This window comes from Haemorhous mexicanus, chromosome 5 (assembly GCF_027477595.1).
Source record: "Haemorhous mexicanus isolate bHaeMex1 chromosome 5, bHaeMex1.pri, whole genome shotgun sequence".
In the NCBI taxonomy this organism is placed as follows: Eukaryota; Metazoa; Chordata; class Aves; order Passeriformes; family Fringillidae; genus Haemorhous; species Haemorhous mexicanus.
Window position 1 is genome coordinate 27,945,994 of NC_082345.1, and position 26,825 is coordinate 27,972,818.

Below are 26,825 nucleotides of genomic sequence, written 5' to 3' on the forward strand. Positions count from 1 at the left end.
AAAGAGCTTCTTTATAAGCAATCAGAAAAAGTAAATACCATTGTGGTTGATAGTTCTTCATAAGAGAGCTGTTTGATAGCTCATATTGAGTTAAGGCTACATTGAAGAATCACCATATTAATTCTCTTATTTGAATTGTGACATTTGAAGACTTTTAAACTATACTCCTTTCTAAAAATAAAGTATTAGAAGTTAATCCAAAAAAAGTTCATTCAAAACTAAACATATACCATGAATATAACAATGAAGTTAAGCTTATCAAAGGTGATTTATAACACATAGTTATTATGTAAAGAAAGTTTTTACCAGTGAAGGAATCCCATTTACTCTCCCGTAGGGATTTTTATGAACCAATTCTGAGTGTCTCAGGACTTTATTGCTTCCCTACTCAATTTCCATTTTAAGGATGCATCTTTCCTCATAGCACAGTGTCATAATTGCACTCACTCTGAGTTAGGCTGTGGTGGAAAGCCGCTGAGGTAGATCCCGAGGTGGTTGTCACTCCAGCTGTGTCCGTCCCAAAGCCAAGCAGCTCCAAGGGAAACTGGAAGGGCACAGTCACAGGAACAAGGCCACCCAGCATCCCAAAAGGAGTTAATGGTGCAGACGTCACGTTCTGACTGGTCACAGACAGCGGTGATGCCATGAGAGTCAGAGGTGAGGCATTAGCCAGTAACGATGCTCCTGCTGTTGACTGTGCAAAAAAAAAAAAAAAAAAAAAAAAAGGCAGTACTTCAAGATTTTTAAAGATCTGAATTGTATTCTTTAAGGGTATAAAAATCAACTATTCCCTGTTAAGTGTTGCTCTGTTGAGAAGTATATTAAACTATTAATGAATATCCACTTATCCACCCAGGAAGTCTTCCCAGTGCTCATTTGCTAACCAAGCATAATTATACTGCAGATTCAGACATAAAAGTATGGTTCATCTATCATGTTTTTCTCAGCCTTACAGCTAATTTCCTTGATCTCCTTTCTTGTTAAGCACTGGGCCTACAGTCACAATGTAATGCAATATCTTCTATTAGATTAATAATATGAAATTATCCAAGGCAGATCTGAAGTTCTTCAGAAGTACAGTGCTACACCTCTCCCCTTTCCAAATCTGGGTCCTAAGAGAACATTATTTCTAAAGAGGTTGCAGAGAAACAATGAATTCTGAAAATTAAGATTCATATGTAAGAATCTCCAAACTTAAGAAGTCAGGTTAGCAAAATGCATACATACATATGTATGTAGAGGTGTGTATGCACATGTCAGAGGAAAAGGCAAAGGCAAATAATCTCTCCACTCTAAATGTCAAAATGAAGTTAAATTCACCGCAGCTTTAAAATAAAAATGCAAGATTAGCCAGAACATTTTAGCTACAACAGCTCCCAAATCGCTTTAATTCCTCTAATATTAGATCAACTCATTCTTGTTTAACAATCTTGCCTTCACTGCATATACAGTAATTTCATATGCTGATGTTCAGTTCTCTAATTATCTACTAGAAAACAGTTAGTATAGAAAGAACTTTGAATCAGACTCCAATTCAGATATTGTAGTTATTTGAATTAAAAAGACTCAGATGGAATAGAATTTCAAATCTGTGCATTTTTACAAGTAAGCCTCAACTAAACCCAAAATTTAGAATCCTTTAAATAAACACATGAGCTTAAAATGAAAACATTTCACCAAGTTCTGTAATAACTTACAGAAAAAGCAAAGTGATGAAATCTCCTAGCAGAAATTTTTATTGCCAGTTTTGGTATTAAGATTTTCCAATGAAAGCAGCTAAAGAAAGGACAGTTTCTTCTTATGAGAAAAGACAGTATTTTAAAACAGTGGCCCTCTAAAGGGCATTTACCTACAAGTGATGTTCCTAGCAAGTGTTTATGTGGTCATCTTAAAGTTACCAACTTCCACAACATACTCTAGCCCACAAGTAGAAAAAAAAAGAATGAAAAGTATCAACACACTATTATTCTCTTTTGCCTTTAAAAGTACTAATTTCACAATAAGCTTATGTACAAAAAATTGAAAACTGTTCATTGTCTACGTAATCAAGTAAAGGGCACCAAAATAAAAGCAATACAGTAATGTTTTGCAACTGTGAATTTGTTGAAAAAATGGCTCAAAACAAACTTTGTAAAGTGTTCTGCCAACATCTTGCTTACTCACTCAAAAAGGAGAGAGAAATACAGTGAAGAGCTACAGAGCACACCCTGAAGGAACTGTAGTTCAGATGTTTCTATTTAACTCATGTACAATAGTTCTTAAAAGGGTTAATCCTGGTCATGTAGATCTGAGTCATTAAGATCCTTAGAAGTCTAAGCTAGATTCTGCTCAAGAGTACTAATGGTAGGTAGAGCTTTTTAAGGAAATCACATATGTACTCTGTGGCTTTGTGTCCTTAAGATGTAATTTTCTGTGAGGCTTCAGCAGGTATAAACTTCCATTCTGGTAAATAATGGTGTCAATCATAAGTGGAAAGGAGGGAAACACTTCTTGGAAGCTTCCTAGTTAAGTACACCTTTATTATCACATGAAATAATCTAATTTCATCTTTAATGTAAGCAGACCAGAATATTATAATGAGCAATGCAGGTACCATTCTCATCTTCTAACAGCATCTCAAACAGGAATTAAATCCCTATGGCCTTAAGAGAAAGGAGATTCACTTTCAGTCTTATGTGAAGTTTTAAGAGGAGTAACTAAGCCCTTAGTACATTGTTCCTAAAAACTAATCTGGAAGTGATGTGGGTTCAGCAGCCAGCCATTAGACCGTTATAGCTAAATAAAAATCTCTGTTATCAAAGATCTCTTCCCCTTTAGTATACTTGAACTGGGAGGTAATTTAATTCTAATCTTTCCTTGAATGTACTCCACTAAGCTTCACAGTGCACAGCAGCAACAGCCTTATTCCACAATTTATCTTCTTTGATTGAATCATTTTTAGGTTATGAAAGTAATTTCTGAAGTGTCAGAAAGCCCACATGAAAGGTCTCAATAATTATTTTAGTGGTACCGTATGCTGCTCAGTACCTTTAGCTGACTTACCCCTTTCTATATACCAACACACCTTATTTTGCTGTATTATAGAATGGACTCACATTACTTATTATTTACCACACACCCCCACAATTCAGTGCTCCTCAGTAGGACTGTGGCCAAAATGCATTTCATTACTCGGGTGATCAGTGTTTCTAACAAAAAAAATACTTGCCTTCAACTACAGGAGGGTTTGCCAGAATTATCTCATCATCCAGCACAACACGGCTCACTTCCCTTCTCCATCATCTTTAAACACTACCACACCCATTTTATATTTTGTTCTACATCACAGCAATTGCATCTACTGAATTCTGCTGACTGCACCAGGAAGAAACAACTGTCTTCCCAGTCCATTCACTGTAGCCCTTTTTGTCTCCTCCAGGCACCTTCAAGAGTACTCAACTGGTTCAGCTCTTCTGCAGACCCTATGTGGTACCTCAGTGGCCTGTACACAGCATACAGGTTGTGGATCTTTTTGCCATTCAAAGCAGCCAGAGTACATGAACGCTGTGTCAGAGCCTGCCAGACTTGTACTGCTGACTGTTTCAGTACAGTAGGATGAAAGACCATACAAGTGTCTTGTAAAAATCATCTTCCTCCTGTTATTCAGCTGCATTAAGAAGAATTTGATGGCAAACTAAAAGATTATAAAATATTGCCAGAAGTCAAGTATACATCCCTCCCATGCAACAGCAATGCTTCAAAATGTTTCACTATTTAGAATAATACTAAGTTTTTCATTTTCTGTACACCAAAAATATAATTTAAAGCAATACTACTTTTTTAAAGTATTGATGACTTCAGCATTGAGAGCATGAGAGAGAGGAAAACATCAAATCATCTCAGTAATTAAGCATTCTCAGTAAGAAGAACACAACCTGGGCAGGTTGTCTTCTGGGTAAATAATAGGTTTATGTTTTAGAACAACAGTATTTTCAAATTATTTGTTTTGTTTGATTTGTCTTATCTCTAGTGATAGTATAAGCTTTCAGTTTCTATGGTATTTATATAATAATGGGGTGTCTCATTCAGTTTGACTAGATCCTACAAAATAAAATACAGTCACAATACAAAAGTAAAGCTCTTGCAAGTGTTAATTACAAGTCTTGAATTACACTCAACCACAGACAACTGAACTCTAGTTTTGAGGGTAATCATGAAGCCTGATAACAAATGTACGAAGACACCTTTTACATGACCACCATCATTCCAAATATGTAAATATGAGAGAATACACAAATCAAATAATGCAAGTACATACCACATCCCCTGAAAATATGGTCACACAAAGCTTACCTTTTCTAGTGATGTTAAAAGAAAAAAAAAGTGAATTCTTTTCCACAGTATAGACCGACAGTTTACAGTGAGGATTTGTTCTACACTGATTCCTTGCATTTCACATCAGTTGGAAATACATATTCTTTAGTGTGAAATAGTTTCATCAGTATTGGCATTATGCTTAGAAAAGTAAAAAAATTAAACTTATGACACTTACAAATCAAGATAAAACATCCTAAGAATGTTTACAAAATAAACTGATAAGCATTAATGTAAGGCTCAAATGTAAACTTGTTTGATGCATACCTGCACGCTGGCTGCTACAACTGGAGACCCTGAGGCAGAAGATGGTCTGTGTGGAGTTGACAATTGTTTAGTAGCACCCTGTGTTCCACTTCCTGCTCCCCCAGACAGACTAGTCCTACTAGCTCCACTTGAGTTAAGGTTACTGCCTCTGCTGGCAGGTACATTCATTCCAACTCCACCCAGATTATTTTTACCAACAGTTCCAGAAGGAGAAGAGTTGGGCAATTTTGAAGAAGCCTGAGGGTTTTTTGCAGGCTGAAGGCCTGAGGTGCGATTAGAGGACAGCAAATTCACTGTGGGAGACTGCCTGCTGATATTTACACCACTGGTCTGTTTATGAAGGGGGGTGTTGCTGGAGTGACTACTCTGGGAAACTAGTGCACTTGAACTGGAAGAACTGGGTGTTGTTGCAGGCCTGGGGGATGAGGTGGACTTGGATGAAAACTTGGGTGATGCATTGGGCTTGGGTGTCACAGAAGGCTTAGATGAAGTGGGCTTGGGAGAGGCAGCAGGTTTGGGAGAGGCAGCCATGGAGAAGGGAGGCTTGAAACCCTGGGAAGAAACCTGTGACACCATAGCCTTGGCTAAATAGTTACTAGAGGTAGAGGTGCTGGATGTTGTCCGAGAAACCAGTGGGTGAGACACTTGAGAGCCACTTCCGGATGAGGGATTAGACAAAGGCAGGCGATACACTACAGACTTCTCTTGAGCCTTGATGACTGGTGATGAGCAAGAGAGTTTGGGATTACTACTCAATTTCACCACAGGATTGGTCTGTGATTTACTAATAGTTGCTTGTAAGGGAGATACGTATTTCTGTTGTACAGCTGAATGCTGGTGCACCTTTGTCACTTGCGATGCTGAAGAAGTACCACCTTGAGCCTCAGCAGATGATACCAAGATATCCTTGGTTCTTTGAGAGGAGGTGGAAATAGCTGCTTGAGTCTTAGAGGAAGAAACGTGAGTCTGAGAAGATGAGGAAGCAGCTTGGATCTGACTTGACCTCTGTAGTCCTTGTTGAAGTAGTTTGGCTGGCAAAGGCTCTAAGGAAACCTTGGGATTTTGAATTGAAGATCCAGCAATAAGGCCTGAAGAGATACCAGTGTGAACTAAGTCCTGGGGTTTCTTTGGTACTGGCCCTGTATGACCAGCAATAAGACTTGATGAATGGGATGTCTGAGCGGGCTCTACTTTCTTTGAAGCTGCCAGAGGCAACTTACTCATAATGCTTGCTAGTTTCTCTTCCCTCAGCCCAGGGCGAGGTCTGGATGTTGGTGTGTCTATGGTGGACCCAAGAGGTGATCCCTTGGCACCATTATTGATAACTGCCAGAGCATCAGAAACAGAGTCCAGTGAGGGTGGGTGGAAAGAGAGGTCTTCATCCAGTGAGTCATCCAAGCAGATGGTCTCTGGAGCTGCTGTGCAGCTAGAGCTGGCTGGGGTGCACACAGCTGCACTGGAACTCAGTACAGGAGCACAGCTTGAATTGACTGAAGATATACAGGTTTTCTGTTCTTTTTTTGGACTGGAGTCCTGAAAATGAAGGTATAAGAAACATCAGGTTTAATAGTCTTTCTGAAATTGATTTAAGGTAATCTTTAGTGGAATACTTTTATTCAGTAAATTCAGACAAACAAAAGATCTACTATTGAATTTTTCATATAAAGATACTTATGATATCTAAGTGCTGGAGCCCTGTGTGCTAATTCCATATTTGGATTTAAAAATCCAGCATTGTTGTTCCACATAACTAAAAGTGTCCCATACAGTGAAGAATAGGATAAGCTAATCTGATCACTTAGTAAAACTGCTACTGAATTAAGACAACACCTGGTCATGTCAAATGAGGACCTCGATATTAAGGTATCCTTCCAACCACACTGTTTTCAGTGTTGCTAGGTTGAACACAAACTGAAAACACACAAAGCACATATTCAAAAATGTGAAACATCACTGCAACTAGCACCTCTTCATAGCCAATTTTCAAAAAAACTATAAAGCCTAAAGTGACAAAGTTATACAGCCTAAAGTGACAAAGTTATACAGAGGTATTTTGTACTACATTCTTTGAAGTAATGCACCACCAAGCCAATGGAAGCACTGCCTGACAAACCTTCTGCAAGAATTTTTCAGCATCAGAGGCAGAAATGGGTTGTATCAAATGGTCACACTGGACTATTAAATGGGTATTCAGATATCTTAATAGGCTTTTACCTTCACTTTGGGTTTAGGGGCCAGAATCACCTTCTTCTTTGCCCTAAAACAGAAGGGATAAATGTACATCAGAAGACCAAAAAAAAGCAAGTAATTTTCATTTTAAGTGTTACCCCGATTATACCCCAATAAACCAGAATGATGGCTACAGGAGTCCAGCTTTAATAATAAAACATCCTTGAAATGAAAAATGGTTTAAAATATAGGGGGAAAGAAAAATAGCACACTATCAATTCATTTTTCTGGTCACGTACCTCTATGTAAATTAGTTGCAAAATCAACTGAATTGATGATATAACCTGACACAGAGATCAGGGTAAATCCAGAGAGCTGGTTTTATTTTTCTGATTTAGAGGAACTTTAAAATATCAATTAATTTCAGCCACTTAATATTATTAGTTTGCCTACATATCAGAGCTTTGTCTACACTGAAGTCTTCTAGAATAGCAATATAATTTCACTTTTTACATCGGCATTTTTGTCCCTGAGGAGGATGCTTCCTCTTCTCATTTATTTCAAACCGGATAAAAACAGTTGTTTCTTCCCCCCACAAAAGTGGTTTGTTGCTTATAAACTATTAAAACAGTTGTATATAATTAGTTTGTACCAAGAAGTAATTTAGCAAACTGTCAGATTTTCTTCCGCAATGTACACAAACTGCAGTTATGCAAGCAAGGACAGCATTAAGGATTATTACTTATCGGCTTGAACTTAGAGGTTCAGCATTTTATGCTTTATTTCTTCAAGGGCAATCAACAGATTTACATCTGTAGGCAATTTCTGATCCTTTCCTAAGCAACTAGAAATACACCTGGTTAAAAAAAGATTTACTGTAGGTGGACCATGACTCAGTTTTGATGCTATGTAGAAAAATATCCTATGTTAATCATATTTATCACAGAAGTTGCAATTGGGGTGTTATTTAAAGTCATACAATTTATTTGAATTTTGACTGAATGTGGACAGCTCCAGAGGCACACAGTGTTGTCTGAAAATGAAGAAGATAAAATCCCGCTAATCACGTCTGTGATTAAGAGATTTTTGAGGAAAAGAAAAAAGCAGGAAGTACTGCAGTCTGAGTTCAGTTTAATAGGCTGGATGTCAAAATTTAGGCAGTGTCCAATGCTTTGAGTAAAAGGTATTAATTCAAGAATTCATACCCCTGCAGTTATCTAGCCACTTCACAAGTGAGTTAAAATATAATGCCACAAGAATGTTACATCTATATGCCTAAATTAAAGCATAAAAACAATTATAAGCATCACTGTAAGTATCTTCAAACAAATCCCAAAGTATCTCCCTTTCCTTCCCGCTGTCTAAAACAGGTAGCAGGAAGATGAGAAAAGATGCTCTGCACAACCTAAAGACCTTGTAAAGCAAGTTGTCCCTGTTATACTCACGGAGCAGAAGTGAGGTGATTGTGAACACTTCGGCTTTCCTTAAAAAGCATCCTAAAAGAGAGGTGAGAAAAGAAACATGAAATGATTCTACAGTGACAGACAGCCTATGAGCACCAAATACCCAAATATCCTTTGGTTTTCAGAACCAGCCTTTAATTATCTGTCCCCAAGGGAACTAATGATTACTTTGCAGAGCTGTCGTGGTACAGGTCTTGGCATCCATTAAGAAAATCTAAAAAAAAATTATAATTTGCATTTATGCTCAAAATACCTCAGTAAACGGCCAAGCAAAAATCAACATAAGAGAATATTACTTTCTTCAACTGGACAGAAGAAATACACTTTGAATGCTCTCTCCTCAAAGACTAATGAAATAGTTCAAATATAAAGTAAAAGATTATTGTAAACTCTTCACACTACAGTCCAACACACTGATCCACAGGCTTGGGTTTGTGGTTATTAATCTCTTGAGGGGTTTTTTTAAAGCACAGAAAATAAAAGTTAGAACACAGTAGCCAAGCTTGTTTCTAGCTTTCTTCAGTACTTTTAGTACTGAAAAAAAACTTCTAAAGTTTTTAAAGTTTAGTAAAAGAAAAACTTGAGGTTATTGTGTATAATTTCTTTGACTTCAGTTACACTGGACTGACACATACATATTACTACAGAGCCAAGGAATGGCAAGAGCCAGTATGACAAATCTCAATACTTGCTGTGCTTTTTTTCAATGTTTTCAGCTCCTTAGTTGCCAAGTGGAAAGTGAAAATAATTGCTGACCTGTATCTATCCTACAGCTTACTATTCAAATGCAGCTATGAATAGACAATGAAAACTTGGTCTCCTTCCTTGTTTCCAGATAGGCAAACTAAGAGAGACAACATTTTCTTACAGCACGGCCATCACATTGACACTGACCACATCATGAACAGCTGTCTAAACAAGAGCTTTTCACTACTGATAATACAACCTGCAGAGCTGCAATAATTACAAAAAATCTGAGTATCCAAAAATCTCATGTCATCTGGTAAGAAAACACTGATCCTCTCACTATAGTTCAGTGCCTTACTTCTCAGATTCTACTTCCAGCTCTATTTTCACATTTTCTTCACCACACTAACCTCCAAATTTGTACTGCATTGTTCCATCAGAGACTACTGAAAACCTATGAAGAACATCACAGAGCAAAACCAACATTCCTCGTTACACGTTTAATGTGCCACCTCCTGACCTATACAGCTTCTTCAGAATATTTCCCCTCCCACCTCCTTCTTGGTGCTTTAGCCATTCCTTAATCTTTTCAATTTGGAAATGAAAATTCAAAATGAATCACAGGCCCCCATAATTTGTAGCATCATCCTTCAAGGTTAAAGGCAAAATTTTAAGTACTACAAAAGGACAGAAATCAGACATGGTACAAAGAAAGGACAGAGCCATATATGAGGTCCCTTCCACTCTTCAACAATCCTTTGATTCTGTAATTTCCAGTTATGATCAATACCTTACCTCTTCCTTCCTAATATAGCTATAAGAAACATTAAATACAGTTAACTTTGAAAGTGCAAGAAATTTTCTCCTAAGCTGAACCCACAAAGTTCTGGGACCGTAGACCTATCCTGATCAGTAAGAATTCCTTAAAAACACATGGTCAATAGATCAGTTCTGGCAATAAATACCTAATTCTTTTTTCAAGTTTATATAGCTCCTTCTCACTTGAGGCCACATAAAAATGAAAACATTATAAGCCTTCAGCATAATCCTTAAAATAACATCCCAACAAAATGAACATTCAGAACACAAATTATGTGCTGTATTAGGAATTACCACGACCAGACTTCAGGAAATACTTTCTTTTCCTCTTTCCATGCAAACCTGTTTGCCTACAAATTACAATACATCACTTCCTTAACAGAAAGCAGGAAAGTGCCACCCAGTAGATACAGGACAATTTGTAATTCATTATGGGACTAAAACCACCCAGTTAGTAAATGAAGTCTTGCTAGTCAACAGGAAGGTATAATCTGTCACCTCTTGGGGTTTGTTTGGTCTGTTGGTGGTTTTGGTTTATTTTGGGGGCATTCTGTTTTTTTTTTAGTTTTTGTCTTTTGTTGTTGAATTTTGTATGGACAGTTTAAAAGCTCATGGAGATTTTCAGCAGACTTATCCAATGGAAAGGAGAGAACTGCATGTTTTATAGCTTTCCAATTCAATTTTTAGCATGCTTCACTTCTATGTATTCTTGAATCACCTCACACTATCTCTTGACTATTTCTCCACTATCATCAGTGATCTTTCTGTCCTATCTTCCATTCTTAAACTAAACTGGGATTCTCTGTCTCATCTAATTCAATAAAATCTTCATAACAGATAACATCAAAGTCATTAGCCTACTTGCACAAAAAACTAAATAATTGAATAAAACTCAGTCAGCTGTATGCCAGGAAGTGTAAGACTTAATTTGTACTTTTTGTTGTACTTAACCACCTATTTCTACACTGACTGATCTTAGAAATCTCAGTACAGTTATTTTTACAGATTGATACAGATTTGACTAAACTAAAATCAAGGTATTAATGAGCAAGTTAAGTAGTTGTATCATTAAGCTTTTACAATCAGGTTGAGGTTTGATTAAATTATCTTTTGCAGTGGGTGCTACAGAAAGAAAGAACTCAGGCCAAACCATACTTGCTCCTCTTTCACTCCAAACCATTAGAAATCTCTGCCAAACTGTGTTTCACAATAGTTTACTACTGTTCCCATTTTATTTCTCCCTCTTTTGTGTGGTTGTTTCTTCTTACATCTCTAAGAAGCAAGTATAGAAAGTGGTGTATTTTTAACTGCTGTAAAACAGAGCATCCCAACTGCAAACAAGAAATGGAGAGCAAGAACCTTAAGTCTGTTGTGAACACTGCTATCGAAATTCTAGCTTATAATTTTAAAGCCTGTGAGCAGTCTGATAATGCAGTGTTCCAACATACAGGCAAAACTGATTTCCAGATCATTATCAATCACTTCCCATATCACAAAGAACTTTCCAAACTGTTACCCTCCCGCCTCATACTTCTCCTCAAATGAAGCTTCATGCTGTGTTAGAAGCAGCAGCAAATTCAGTCTCTAGGAGATGATAAAAGCAAAAAGCTGTCCAAGGAAAACAGGACAGCTTAGGCTCACAAACAAGACAAAAAATTCATTTCAGAAAAATATTTGTTCTTTTAAACTATTCTACTTCACAGACATACTCCTAAGTTCCAACCAATATCAATAGTAGATGGCTGAGTCAATGTAAGACAATAAATAGGAACTGAAGAAATCATTAACACCAAAATGAGTAGAGACCTAAAGCAGTTATCTTACCTTGCCTGCATCCAGCCTTTAGGCCAAAGTGGTTTCACTTCTGTTTCCATAAAGGTTTTGAGGTAATCTTCAGCAGACTGACTTCTATTTGGCTCTAGCTCATAACATCCCAGCTTGATCTTGACAAGATTACACAACAGAGACCTGCAAAATGAAACAAAATAAGTATATTGAAAGACACAGTCCTTTCAAAAGCTCAGCAGAAAAAGGCTAAGAAATTCAAGCTGCTGTCTACTGCTAGTTTTTCCGAAGTGTTCAGTTCCAACTGTGTTTTTTGGAAGTTTTCTCTACACAAAGTATTGCTACTACAAACTCGTATGCTCTACCATTGAAATCCATTCTACAGTGAGTACTTCAGAGAATTGTTTCTGACAGGGATTTTGTCTTTTGTGCTTAAAAATATAAAAGTGCACACAGTTAAGTAACATCATCCTTTTAGAGCCTCTTGAATGAAAAAAGCAACAGATTTAATTATCTCTCCCCTCCAGGTCAGTCCAAGCTATATTGCTTGTACATATTTCATGAAGCTTTCTTCCCTGTTGTCTTCACATACTAAAAAGACTCATTGAGAGAAGTCCATCAGTCCCTTTTAGTAATACACACACACACACACACTTGTACTAAAATTATCTTAGGTCTTGCATGAGAAATTACTAATTTAGAAAGATGTGCTTGCTTAAAAATCTAGATTATTTAATAGTAGTCATCTCAGTTTTCAGAAAAATCTGTTCTAGGAAACCAAACTCTAGTATCTGATCATTTCAGATAAGAATCTGTGCTATTCTTGAGAGATAAACAATTTGTGTTCAGAGGGAACAGAAGGAGTTAAGATTAATGCATTATTCTAGTTGTTGTTGGACTGGGAGGCTTGCCAAATCAATATCACCAATCTTGATGGCCTGTTCTCCTGTGGCAGAAATCTCTAGTCCTCACTGGTGTTTTGTATTGTATTCCTAGAAAGGTGAGAAGCTGTTATAACACTGCTTACACACCTGTTCTTTGCCTAAAGAAGCTCAAAGTCCTGGAGTCAGAAAATAATTGTTCCAATTATTGTCATGTATTTGGATAAAGCAGAAAAACAAGCAGTGAAACTTGAAAGGGTTGGACACAGGATGATTTTCCTTTCGCATTAAAGATGAAGATGTTTCACCATTACAGAATTCCAGTTTGCCTATTTTACACCTACAGTCTCCAAAACTTCTCCAAGGTGTAATTCCGGGAAAAATTGTTTATTCAACAGTACCATGTAATAACATCCTCTTGGAGATCCCTTTATAAAGTCAGTGAAAATTCTTGGTGGAAAATGTAGTTTTGTCTTACCTCACCGTGTCATCCCAGTGAAACTTCTTCCTGGGTCCAACAACCCTCTTTCCAGGTTTCTCATCATCATCTTCCTCTGATCCATTTTTCTCTCGTTCATCTTCTGCTTGCAACCTACAGTTGGAACAATTACTTTCTTTAGAACTATACTACACAGACAAAATATTTCATTGAAAAAGGAGTGTCATTCTAGGTGTTGGGGGGGAAAAAATAACCCATAGAGGGCCTATTTTCACATTTTACTATACTTCTTTATAGGATAAATAGTTTAATCTCTCTCTCCCCACTGTTTTCTGGTTCTCAGACAAGTGAAAAGGACACACTGTACAGATGCTTTCACTGACGTCCCTATATGCTTCAAACAATGTCTACTGGGAACTGGCAGGGAACTTATCAAACTATTAATACCTCTCCAAGTCTAAAATTACATAACTATGATCAAAACAATTACAATGAATAAGGACAAAATATATCAATAACCTCAATACCACCCTCCTCCATTAATCCACCATTATAGGAATCAGCCAGTAATCCTTCAGATTATTTTTTCTATCAAGACCTATCTCAGTTAATGGAATTTCTCTCCGATGTCAGACAGTAACACTTACACAAAATTAAGTATTTCGTACAATTAAAAAAAAGACACCCTTAAACTGGAGCTGAGTGATTTTCTGAGCTAAGGAAGTAAACAACATGGATACAAACTTCCAGCTGGGCTCTAAATAGGCTCTCACAGCCTCCAGAATAACCTACTTGGCATTCTTGGCTTGATTGCGGGCCTGACAGTCCTCTTGATACTTGCATAACTGTTCAGGCATGACATTACTGACAGCCAGTTTCAGCTTCTGCAATGGCTCTCTCAAGCGGTCATCCTGTGAAAAGAGGAGTACCAAAATAATCCTATTAGATGTAGAATAAAGAGCATTTCGGAGAGTCTCATGAAAATTTCTGGATGACTCCCAAGGTAACATTCCCAGTACTATTTATGGACTGTGACAGACATACTTCTACATGGCACTTGAATCCTGTTAGGTGCAACAGCATTATATAAATGCATGTAAGTCTTGAGATGAGAAACAACAAAAGATATTCACAAATAAATGTGTCGTGAACATCCCAAAACATTATGGCATGATCTCTTTAAATAATGCTTTTAAATTAAAATAGGGAAGGGGAAAAAAACTTTAGGGGGGAAAAAGTGAAATAAACTGACCAATGAATATCTCAACATTTGCAAATAAACAGCCTATTAATCAGGTCTCCAAAAACCGTGGTATAAAAACATCCTAGGTAATGAATAAAATATGAATATGTATTATATTATCCAAGTAGTAGATTGTTATTACATTCAATTTATGTACCTGAAAGGTAAGGACTATGTATTTAGAATTATGTCCAAATATTACCAATTTCAAACATTAAGGTAATATACTATACACTTCGCTACATGTTTTAAATTCAATTTCTACATCTTCTGACTTTACATTATTAATTTTAATTGCTTATTGAAAAGAACTAGAATATTCTTTTATGTTTATCTGCTTAGAAATAGCATTTGAATCTGTTGGCATTATTAGCAAGCACCAAGATCTCTGCATTCATCTTCAGGTCCTCTGCAAGATTTAATCCTGGATTTTACCTAAAGAATCTGGTCAGGGTACTTCAGATCACAGATAACTTTTTAATTCAACAGGAAAACAATTTTCAAAAGAAAAAAGTAACTGAAAATGGCATACAAATTATTTGCAAGACCTAGCCACAAAAGGAAATTTGAACTAATAATCCAAGCAGGGTCATCTATTATCCACATGACCTTTCTTTTTTTCTTGACACAAAAGTGAAAACAAAAGTATGTATTTTTAGCCTATCATAAGCATTATTACTGTGGCTTTCTAATTCTGCTGCTTTGATATGTACCCTAAGACTACAGTAATACTTAGTGATGACAGCAGAAACACTCCTTAATAGCCGGTAGCCAGCTTTCAAGATGAAAGCACTTCATTCTCAACTAAAGACTCTGAAATACTTAAAATATTTGTTCCTAACGTAGTGACAATATCACCTATAAGGAAAGAAGCTTTTTAACTTATCTAGCAACTGATCTAAAACATTTTTCTTGATTTGAAGCTGTGTGGCTGCTGCTCTACTCTGCTGCAGTCCATCCTCCTTGCTGCCATGTAACTGCTGCTCTCCCCATCCTTACCTGGACATTGAGGTGTAACTTCTTCAGGCGCTTTATCAGCGTGTCCTTATTGCACGGCACGAAAGCCTCCAGGTGTGAGTACACTCCATTGCGGATGGCAGGACTCACCTCCTGCAACTGCAGCTCGATACTGACAAACCAACAGGAGACAATCAGACACACTCCAAGGTAAAGATTACATCTGAACAAAAACCTAAGGAAGCTTTGGAAGCATAACATTCTAGATATGCATACTAAAAAGAGCAGCTTGGGATATTTTCAGGTAAGCTTTTTTATAAAAGGAAAAAGTCCTAATCAATGGCAAGAAACCATTTGTGTATGTAGTCGTCCAGCAATGTTGAACACTCATTCAAATTTAGTTTACACCCACCACTGAATCAAAATTGATACACTTCGGGATAGTCTTCTAGAGATGACTTTTGTTTCATAGATTATGAACACAGAACTTTTTATATTAAACCCTTAATTGAAGATTACAGAGAAAAAAAAATCTGGTTTTTGCCCTCATGAAAGCTGAAGGTCCTTTGAGTAACAGAAGTGAGAAACAGGAGTAAATAAAGGCAATGTTGTTGAATTTTACACACGAAGTCAAGGACCAGGGCACTACAAAACATTTTACACTGGATTAAGACAGACAGGCATGACAGGAATTGTATGCATATATAAGTCTCTTTAAGCTAATAACTCGCTTAGACTGATCTACCTTCATTGACTTTAAAGGGATTTGTTGGAACAACCTCAATAATACTTCCTCTTCTGTACTTTTCCTTTCACCCCCTTTCCAAAAAGGGAAGGTTCTACAGATAAGCACTTACTCCAGAAGAATATTATTCATGTCTTGTGTGAAAAACTTCTTCCTGCCTTCTTCATCAAACATCTTGGCAGCCTAAAAATACAATTTAAAAAAAAGCATTCAAGTTCACAGAGTATTTTGAACCAACAATCTTTGTATCTTTACTTTTATAGCCACATCATATTCTTATTTCCCAGAAAACATTACTTGGAAAAGAATAACGAAAACCAAGATATTCTCAGCTGTTTAGAAAAAAACTGAGGATTGTTGCTGTTATACCCAAACATACACACCTTGCTCTAGGGCAGACAATCATTCTGTTTAGGATCTGCCTGGATCACTGATGTTAACACATTCATCTTTTGAATAACCATTAAGAAAATTGTAAATGTTTTATCACCATCACCACCACCACTCTACTATCTCTGTTTTAAAAAGAGAAGCATTGTTTGACAGGTCAAGAAGGCAAGAGCATTAACTAACACATTTTTACTCCATCTTTTTCTGCCGGTAATGTGCCTCATCCACTTGCATCTCTCCAGTTTTCTAAGAGCTCTCTCAAACCTTCACTGCAATTTCTACAACAGGATTATACATGCTAGAGGAATACCTCATCCCTCTTTTCTGCTGCCGTCCAGCATTCTTGCCATCTTTAGTATTTTTGTCTGGCATTTTTGTTCTTTTTATCAGAAGTTTTTACTGATCTCCCAGCAATTCCCATGCAGAATCCCTTTATCTTTGTTCTTATCACCTAGATACATTTTTCTTTTCTTCACAAGGAATGACAGCTTATAGGACAAAGCCAATTCCCTGCACCATTTTACAAAAATCAGTAAGAATCTTTCTCTAGTGTACATCTACTCTGCAGAAATTCAGAAGCTGAGAAAAAAGAGCCCTTAAAAAACCCCATAGAATAGTGACTTGCAACAACATAACTAAAAACTACAATTAAGTCCAAGTGTTAACATGATTAAATTAATTTATTACTATTAAATACTTACTGTTCTTGCTCTTTGCAACTGACTCACTTAAATTTGAAAGATAAATGTTTTCTAAAAATTGTGAACTCTACCTCTCCTCCTGTGTGAACTGCACAGGAAAAGAGTGTGACACTCAAAGCTGTAAGGTAGCCCATTGTCTGAATGCTTTATCACTTCAGTCATGAACACTGATACTGGAGTTTAAGTTCCTGCAAGGACTGCATTCCACTCACTGCTTTCTACCATAAATACAGCCGCTCAGGGGAAGGTACTATCTGTGTAAGAACACTGAAGCCTTTGTCCTGCTAAAAAAATTAGAAAAGTTATAGATGCCTGCAAGTGATAGGGTAGACAAGTCAGAAAGTCTTAAATCCACTACCTTTATGCCTAATTAACACAAGGATTAGAGTTTCATCTGTTTTATATAAAGCAGAAGGAAAAAGCTTTGACATTTTAGTCCCAGGTAGACCTTGAAAGGCAATTCCAGCATTATACTATTATGCCGGACAGCACTGCTGGCTTTTAAAGAGAGCAACACTAGCAGATTCAAAAACTTCACCACTATTACTAAAACTATGGTTGGGTTTTATTTCCAGAGTGATTATCTTGACAGTGACCTTCAAAATAAAAAAAACCACTTTTATTTACTTTCCTGCTTGTATACAATGTTGCCATCTGTCATGGTAGTACAGAATAATCCACTCAGGGAACTATAACACATGGATCTACCAAAGGAAGTCAGGAAGTTTTTATTGCCTTTAGTCATTGACTTGCAGATCTTATTATTTTTTTAATCTTGATATATTATACCCCACCCACAGAGCATAGGCTTCTTCCTACAGCTTTATAAACTTTTCTTTGTGCTAAAGAGATCTAAAACTGCAAGAGTTGGGTAAATATTTGACAAGACTTTTCATTTTTAGTGCTTTTTTGAAGATGTCAGTTTGCAATTTATAGGAGGTATGGAAGTTGCAATCTTTAAGTCAACATACAGTCTAGTTGTTCCCCAAGTATAAACTTAAACTTCCTCTGCTTAGCCAGGAAGCTTTCAGAAGACACTGTCAAAAATGGAAGAGTTTCCAGCTGGTCTAGAGGAAGGTGTCCCTGCTCACAGCAGGGGGATTGGAATGGATGATCTTAAAGGGCCTTCCAACCCAAACCATTCTATGAGGAGTCATGTTTAAGAGCCACTGAATTAAAGATGCCTCCCATCTGGTTTGAGATTGTTATACAGAGAAGCAATATAAATTAACTTGGGGTAGGTCACTAACTTCCTGAATTTTGGCCTAATCCTCTTCTGCACTTTTGCTAGAAGCTTATTGTCGATTCATAGCAAAATTAGCCTGCATACTGAAAGGTAGATAGAAGTTCCTTCACTTCAGCAAATATTAATTCCTTGGCTGTATTTAGCTTGGAATGTTTAAAAATAAATAAGAAAACTAGAAGACATTTCTATACAGGTAAGAGCAAAACAAACTCTGGAATTGTTTACATTATTTTTTGTCCAAAAAAGGAAGTAAGTTTTGAAAAAGCAGTTAACTATGAGTAAAGAAAAGCTGCACTTTATACTAAATAAGGAAAAGCTGCACTTTATTCTAAGTAAGGAAAAGCTTTAATATAATAATCTGAACAAGCAACAGATTTATTCTCAACTTAGGATAACAACCATAACTGAAACAAGGAGTATGTAATACCTTAATAGCTCTGATCCCTTTCAATAACTTACTGGAATATTCATAACTTGTTAATTTAACATCTTTCATCCCATTTTTGAGAAGTTCAGATTCCATTCTAACCTTCCAGAAGAAAAAGTTCAGTTTTGTGGCTTGTTGGTTTGTTTTTTGTAGTTGGGTGGTGGTTTCTGGGGGTTTTTTTTGGTGTTTTTTTCTTTTTTTTAAACTGGCAAGTTAAAGCCAAAAAACCTGGATCCAAAATACATGGATTTGTAAGCTGCAGTCATATTTCAGGTAACCTCCTCCAAAGTAAGAAAACACCCATTCCATTTTATCAAATAATAATTCAAGTTAAAATAACACTGGTATTTCCATTATGGAGAAAAACCCATAAATAAATGAAAATTACAAATTTTGTACACAAAAGATTTAGAAAACCCTGTTTGCAATGTGAAACAAATACTGCTAAAACAATTGACCTGCATCATCTCTGCCTGTTTTCACGTGAGTATAAACACAGCCTTTAAGATTGCCATTAACATCAGTTCTTCATTTCTAAGGTTTCAGCCAGCAATTCAAGGATGCCACTTAAGGTCCTAATTGTTCTTCCTTGTTCTCTCAGATTCTTGGATGCAATCCACTACCAGCGAATTCATACTTACTGTTCGAAGGTCTCCAATGCGCTTTTCAAGTAGCACAGGCAGACCTTCAGGGAGGGCAGGCACCTGCTTGGGTGTCATGACCTGAGAGGTGTAGGTTGCCTGAGTGACATTTCCATTCTCTCCTGACAGCTCAGAGACCGGGCTGCCATCAGAAGTGCCGTCAAGCAACTTGTCAAAGTCAATGTCCCCCAGCATCTCCAGGGCACTTTCAGTTTCTTGCAGGAGCTCAGGTTCATTTGTGCTACCAAAAATGGAGAGGACAGGATCATTGATCCTAAGATTCAAGTCACAGATATCATTTCCTGCACTGAGAGAGGAGGAAGGAATTTTACTAGGGGTAGAGGTTGCAACAGTCACTGGAGGTTTTGGACTAGGCTCCTTCTTCCTCATGGCTTCCTTCTCCTTTTGAAATTTACGGATCATGGCAGCCAGAGAGAGCGAGTCTTTATACAATTTCTTTTTCTTCTTCTCAGACTTGTGTGAATTTAAGGCCATTACTCTGTAGAGGAAAGAAATCTTCTATTAGCGTGTGACTTTTGAGACCTTAGTAACCTTTAACAGCACAACTCAAAGTTTAGTACAATTAAAATTTATCAGGGGGAAGAAGCTTCCTGCTTCCATCTTCAGACCATTTTATCAATTACATTTTATACACATTAAGCCAAAGGTTATTTCATTTTGATTTCTCAATTTAATTATGGAGAAGTTGGCCCAAGTGTTAAAAATCAGAGCAGATTTACAATACTAAAATACTTAAATTTGCCTCTCAATACTGCTGAACAGTGGCAGGTTGCCTGTACAGCATATATGTTAAAAAAATTCTTTTAATTGCTAAATATTTATATTTTTAGGCCCAAAATCTATATTTTATTTAAACTGAGAACATTCCACCAGTTTGACACCTTGATGAAAAATTAGGTCAATAAATTTTCAATATTCAATGTGAATATTCACAGTACAGCCTCCATCCACTCAGCAATAGTTTTCTAGCAGCCACCTAATCTAGCCCCACCACCTTAATCTTTCTATGCTAGCCTCAGAACTGAGGAAAGCACAAAGTCAGTAAGAAAGACATCGTAATAATAATTAAACTGTATTTACAGCTTTACAGATAAGAAACAAAGAGACAGGAAGAAAATTATTTTTCAACAGAAGATGCAATTCCTAGTGCTAGCTTAGATGTGGGTAGGACAATGATGCTTTATGCTATTCATAATACTCAAAATTTATTTTCTGTGATTTGTCTTTCCTTATTATTCCTGGTGCAAAGTTTCAGGGGACAAAAATTTAGCCCATAGGACTGAGTAATATAAAAACCCCACACAAATTCTGAAACAAAATCTAAAAGCTATTAATTACAGTTTAAAAGCACAAAATTCAAAAGAGCTGTAATAATCTTGGTATGGCAACAGTCCTGAAGCCAAACCTCAAAAGGAAGTGAAGTGTTCTTATAAAGAAAAAGAAACCCACCCCAACTGCTTAGGAACTTTCATTTTCCGAGGCTTCTTCTCCTTTTCTGTCCCTTCATCTTTTCGCTTGCGTTTCTTCATTCCACGATCTTCACTTTCCTTCAACTTTGCTATCTAGAAAAGAGATCAAATAAAGGACAGTGATTCTTCCACCCTAAAGGACTTCTACAGCAAGAAACATTCAGTTTTCTTTACACTTGCGAATTCAGAGCCAGGAAAAACACCTCAATGCGTGTAAAGGCAAACGCTACAATGGAATCCTAGCAGCAAGTGCAGTTACTGACAAGTGTTAAACATTAATAAATTTTAAACACTTATGAAATTTAGAGTTTTTAGTAAGAGAAATACTCTAAGGTAAATGCAGACTGCTACCCAGCCAGTATGGCCAATGATCCTTAGATTATCTGAGGGTGCAGGGCAGGGAAACAGAAAGCCTTCAGACTGTGCAAGCATAGCCAGCAACAGGCATAATTCTGGTGCAGTCATCAACACCATTTTAGTCACAAATCAAAACCATAGCATCATACAGGCTGCTAGAAAGAACATCTGCATCACAGTGAGAGTCAGTACAAGAACCTAGAACCTTAATTTTAAGTGTTATAGAGCAGGAAAGGACACCAGGAAGCACTGAGTTCTCAGAAATAGCATGCAATTTGTAAATGTTATATTGCAATTATGTTTGCATTGACTGTAACTTGTCAAAGTTTATAGAACAGCATGCTGTTTGGAAAGATTGTGTATATAATTTCAATATAGCTATTCTTATTAACTGAGTTTATTTTAACAGGTGTTTCCATTTAAAATATGGTTTAATGGTTAAATATGGTTAAATTTGGTTTAAAATTCTCAATATTAGGAACAATTTTGTATCATGCAAACTTTGTGCAAAATAATTACGAACAGTATTGATGAATTTAAGGTCTCATCTTGTATAATAAAATTCTTACAAATTTACAGAATCATCTGTCACTTCAAGGTGGGTGGACACAACTTGTCAGGTTGCCTAAACAGATGCTTTGTTTTACAAGACTGGACAGCCTGTGGACATCCTGAGTTAGTTATTGAATGCCAGTACATGAGCCACAAAACAGAAAATGCAATAAAACATCACCATGCATCATTCTGCTTTTGGACTCTTCATCTGAGCCATTCTAAATGTATAAAATATTTCCAATGTCCACCTAGCTTCTATTTCTGTAAAAAAGCCTTAATTAAAATCACTCACTTTAGGTGGCCTATGCTTTTTGTCTTCTGCAAAGTCTTCATCCTCTGATTCAGACGCCTGACGAAACTGCAGTGTACCAGTGTTGATATAAAACCCTCCATATTTGGTTGTCAGGGATGCAGGAACCAATTCATCATACTGGGCAGGAAAAGGAAGGTGAACTTATCAGCATTTCTTAATAAACGAAACATGTATTTCATTCACCAGTCCCTACACACAAAAATATATATACCAATTCACAGCACAGCTTGCTAGAATAGAAACAGGAGAGCAATTTTAGAGAAAATTAACTGGTTGAAGCAGAAAACATTAATAACACAGAGTATCCTTTCAACACAATGCTCTTTTTTTAACAAAAAGGCAGCATTACAGCATTCAAACTACTGCTTTCTCAAGGCAACTCACCACAGTCCCCTGCTCAAAACCCTACTTCTTTTAAAAGAAGTCCTCTGAAATTTTCTTTTGTTAAAAACGCTATCCAAGACATAACAAGCTTCACCACAGCATCTGTTACCTTATTTCCAATCTTAGATGTTTAATACAACATTACCTCTTAAACAAATACCACAATTCCAGGACTTTTTTCATTTGAAGGCAAACATTCCCACTTCGTTCAGACAATTTTAAAACCACAAAATGTTTCAAACTATCAATAGTTTATTTTGAAAAGTACTTAGTATTTATGAAGAAATTTCCAAGTTAGAATTATAAAGCTGAATCTCAAAAATATTGAAATCCAAAGACATAAAAAAAGTTGTCAACAATCAGTATAGTGGATGACAATATTAATTCTATTATTACACGCAACCAACAACCTCCATGCCATGTAAAATATACTGAAGATCAAATGGTTTAAGACCTGAAAAGTCTAGGCTACTAAAGACTTTTAGAAAGGAAGAAGAGTTATCCAGGAAAGTAAACCAGCAAATATGTACTTCAAGGAAGCTGGAAAAAGAGCCTGAACTGGAGCCCTACCCAGGGATTTAATCTGAATAAGTAGTTAGAAACTTCCCTGACTCATCACTTGTTATCTTCCTGGAACACAGAACTTAACAAGCAGTACAGAAAGACAAAATGGGAAAAGTGGTGACAGCATTTACAAAGTACCCTAAGATGATTTGAAAAGCTAGCACAGGAAAGTGAGAGAATCTATCAATGGAACAAAATGAAAGTGAAGTGACTTAAGAGTGGACTTGTCATTAATCTTAAAAGACCAGGAAGACCATGCAGAGAAAACTTCAGAGTGGAGGTTGTGCAGGAATTTCAGAGAAAACTCATGCTTTTTCCACAGCTCTCAGAAGCAGCTTCATTAGGTGCAAGGAAAATAGAACTAGAGAAAAGCAATTATTATCCACAGTGCTTAACAGACTCAGCAGACATTTCCCATTTGAGCTGACAGGGTGTGAACTGAATTGGCAAGGGTGGGGCAGAAAAAGACCAAAACTGAAGAATACAGTGGTTGACAGGTTAGAAGGAAAAAGCACATGGTCAAAGCTGGGACCATTATCAGAGGAAGCAAAAGCCAACACAGTAAAGACTGAGATGCAGAGCAATACAGGAAGGCCTGGGTAACTCACAAGTAAGGATTAAAGACAGTCCACAAACGAGGAATCATGAATCACATGAATCACAGCAAATTATCTGAATGATCAACATGCTGTGTGGCACAGATCCACTGGAACAAGGCAGTAAGAAAGGCAGAATTCATTTAATATACAGAGTGAATGTATTCCATAATAGTCAACAGGCAAGCAAGATCAGCAAGATGTGGATGTATAACTAAGCAGAGGAGGTTTCAAAAGCTTCTGTTGAGGACCATGAATTTTGTCAGACCTTTCTGACATTCAGTTCCTCTTAACCCTTGAGTAAGACTATTTTTCTTTAACCAAAATCTGTTTTTACCCTGAACCTATTGAACAAGGTATAACTTTTAACTCCATGTTGTATTTTAGACATAGGGGCCTGCAGACCACAGTGTAGCTAGTGTACACCCCCCTTTGAGCTAAGCTTACTATTTTCTAGAGCCCTAACTAAACAGAAAATGACTATGTTTGTATAAGGTATTAGTAACAGAGATTAGGCTTCATTTTGAAGTGGTGCCAGAGCTCTCAGTTAAAAGGAACATGGCTCTTGCAAATTCTCAATCTTATTGTTTTCAAGACCTTTGCTTTAAACTAGTTTTTCTGTGTATGAAATCACACAATTTATCTTATGCACAAAAATAAGTTTAAAGCCCTTTACAGTGTTTTGCTCTTCCTTACACATTTCAAGGGCAAGAATCAAAAAATCTCAGTCCTACAAAGAGACAGGACTTGACTGACTCCTGTGAACACAGGTTTGTTCTACAACTGATTATGGAATCATCCTGCAGATAAAACAAAACTGACAGAGTGTCTGACCATCTAAAAGCAGGTTCATATGTAAGTTATTTTTAAACTATTATCCTTGAGCTACATTACTATGCTTTTAGTGCTATTTAACTAATGAAATGTTTTGCTATGAAAAATAATTTAGTTTTTTACAAAATAAGTTAACTGGCTTGAACTTCATCACTATACCAAGAACAGTGAATTTTTATGGATTATACCAATTTAGTCCTGAAATCCAGACCCACAGCAGTATCTTATATTAATATATGAGTCCAGGTATTTTGACCACAATCCTCAGATACTCTACTGTGATCCTTCTCCTCATTCATCTCCCTTCCAGACAATAACTTCCAAAAAAGTGTTTGGAAGTGAAAAAGTTTTTAAATACTTCTGTACTAAGTCTTGGAAATGAGATTTGGTGCAAACATGTCCAAATGGTTTAACAAATGTAGCTTGTTATTATTTGTTGTATAACATATAATACTTAGCAAAAAGATTAGCAAGGATAATTTTTGTACCTTGCTTAGTTTATTTTTGAGGTAGGTCTAACCAGCTTGGGGTAGAAGGAACTGTTTCACTGATACTGATCATCAGCAGCCCACTGAATAAAGGCCAAGCTACTGAAATCATGTCAAATACAGTTCCTTCAGTGAAATGGACTAAATATCCAAGCTGGCCTGAAACTACACACTTCAGATACTTAAAACATAGAGAATTGATTGATCTCTATGCTTCAAGATGCACAGAGCTGAAATGCACTCTTTTGCTTTTCCATCCTTTAAGGCTAAGTATTCAAAACACTACGTAACTCTTTCCAAAAACTACAGTATAACAGAACCTACGAGGAAATCTTGAACAAGGTTAAAGGGAAGCAATGCATTGCTTTGCTAATCCAAGGAGACATCAAAAAGCAAGCACAAAGAGCTTCCCTGTGATAAAGATGGTTTCTCTTCCAAAATGCACAGGTAAGTTGGCAGGCTGGTTTGTTTTTCTTTTAACCCTAGGGAAAACAACAGCTGACAGAGCACAGTAGAAAAAAGCATAAGAGATTATAAAATATATAATACCTAGCCCAGGGTAGTCTCATAGGAGAATCACAGTTTAGTAGTCAAGATATCATAATCCATCAGCCTACCTGACCACCTCGAGAGAAGTATCAATACACATCTACCCTCCTGTTTTGTTCCCATCTTGACCAACACCTTTTGTATCTTTCCACCAGCCACCAGAGCTATGCTATTAGCTTAAGTGACCTTCACTTCACAGAGATTACATTCTTCTCACCTTGAAAACATTTCAGCCAAAGTTACAAAATGTATGACCAGCCATGTGACCACTTTTATCTGTACAACTCAATTCTTTCAGAGGCTGAGCTCTGACCTGACCCACAATGAAAATCTAGTTCAGTGTTAAATAATTATGTAACATATTACTTAATCTCTCCAGGTTGAATGTTACAGAACTACTGGAAGATTCTGCAGAAAAGAAGTTAAACTTTCCCCCTCATTTAACATGAAGAGCAGATTTCCCATATATGACACTTAAGACAAATGCTCTTATCAAAGATATGTTATTCTGGCATGCTATAAACCTCCCTTTGTATTACATTAGTAATCATATTGTTTGTGCATTTTTTAGGAAACACATAGGTTCATTGTACTGCTTAAACAAATTTATCTACTCAAAGAATAGCCGATCCCCGGCCATGATCTACCCCTCTAGTAGCTCAGATTACTTTGAAAAGTGATTTTGTGCTCTTTGAAAAATTAAATCTAGCAAAATACCAGATGCTGCTACAACCATTATTATTTCCTTCTCCTACAGATTTAAAGAGTGGTACTACACAGGCCAGATACAAGTCTCAGGTGTTTTCAAGAACCTATGCAGGTGCTGAATTTTCAATTTATTCAGTTTATTCTTATTCTTTCCTAAAGAAGGGCATGACTTTTTGCAGAAGGAGCACAAAAACATTACTATTGCTTTAACAAACATGAGACATGTTCTGCAAATTCAACTACCTTTGTTCCTCTAGCCATTTTGGCTCTTGTACCTGCTTAGTTCTTGCATCTGCATCTACTGGTTTGATACTCCACTTCATACCAAGATGTATTTCGGGGTGAGGAGGATAAAAAGCAAAGAATCTCCAAATTGAAACATGTCCTTGTACTCACTTGAATGCAGAGGATACGTCAGGGGCCAGCCGGCAGGCGTCCCCTGAAGACACGCAGGAAGCGTGCACGGCGCGTTATTAAAGGTGACACCGCGCACTCGGCAAAGCAAGCGCTACTCCCCAAACACACAACTTCCAAACCTGGGCAAAGTGACAATGAACAAGGAAGACAGTACTAATATAAACACACCAATCCAGAGCCAATGAAACACTCGGTAAGTGAACCTCTTAAAAACAGAGGCTTTCATGCACCCTCATGTATTCAGTGTGGATGAGGTTTGGTTTGCGACTGAGGTCTACAAAGGCAGCCTTGTCCAGATGAAAAATGCCACAGTGCTCAACTTCTCTCAATACGCCATGAAAGTATTTTTAATAGTGG

The 26,825-nt window shown here is 36.9% G+C and overlaps 1 protein-coding gene across 2 annotated transcripts in view; it reads right to left on the bottom strand.

Annotated features, from left to right (window-relative positions):
• The window catches only part of UBN2 (ubinuclein 2), a 51,824-nt gene that overhangs the window by 10,598 nt on the left and 14,401 nt on the right, over positions 1 to 26,825 (bottom strand). For both annotated transcript variants that reach the window (XM_059846589.1, XM_059846588.1), the window contains exons 4-15: positions 21,908 to 22,045; positions 20,684 to 20,796; positions 19,214 to 19,712; positions 15,921 to 15,991; positions 15,106 to 15,235; positions 13,656 to 13,774; positions 12,903 to 13,016; positions 11,583 to 11,726; positions 8,235 to 8,285; positions 6,835 to 6,877; positions 4,621 to 6,153; positions 448 to 694 (exon numbers count right to left, since the gene is read on the bottom strand). In XM_059846589.1, coding sequence (XP_059702572.1) covers positions 448 to 694; positions 4,621 to 6,153; positions 6,835 to 6,877; positions 8,235 to 8,285; positions 11,583 to 11,726; positions 12,903 to 13,016; positions 13,656 to 13,774; positions 15,106 to 15,235; positions 15,921 to 15,991; positions 19,214 to 19,712; positions 20,684 to 20,796; positions 21,908 to 22,045 — 3,202 coding nt within the window. The remainder of the gene's footprint in view (positions 1 to 447; positions 695 to 4,620; positions 6,154 to 6,834; positions 6,878 to 8,234; positions 8,286 to 11,582; positions 11,727 to 12,902; positions 13,017 to 13,655; positions 13,775 to 15,105; positions 15,236 to 15,920; positions 15,992 to 19,213; positions 19,713 to 20,683; positions 20,797 to 21,907; positions 22,046 to 26,825) is intronic.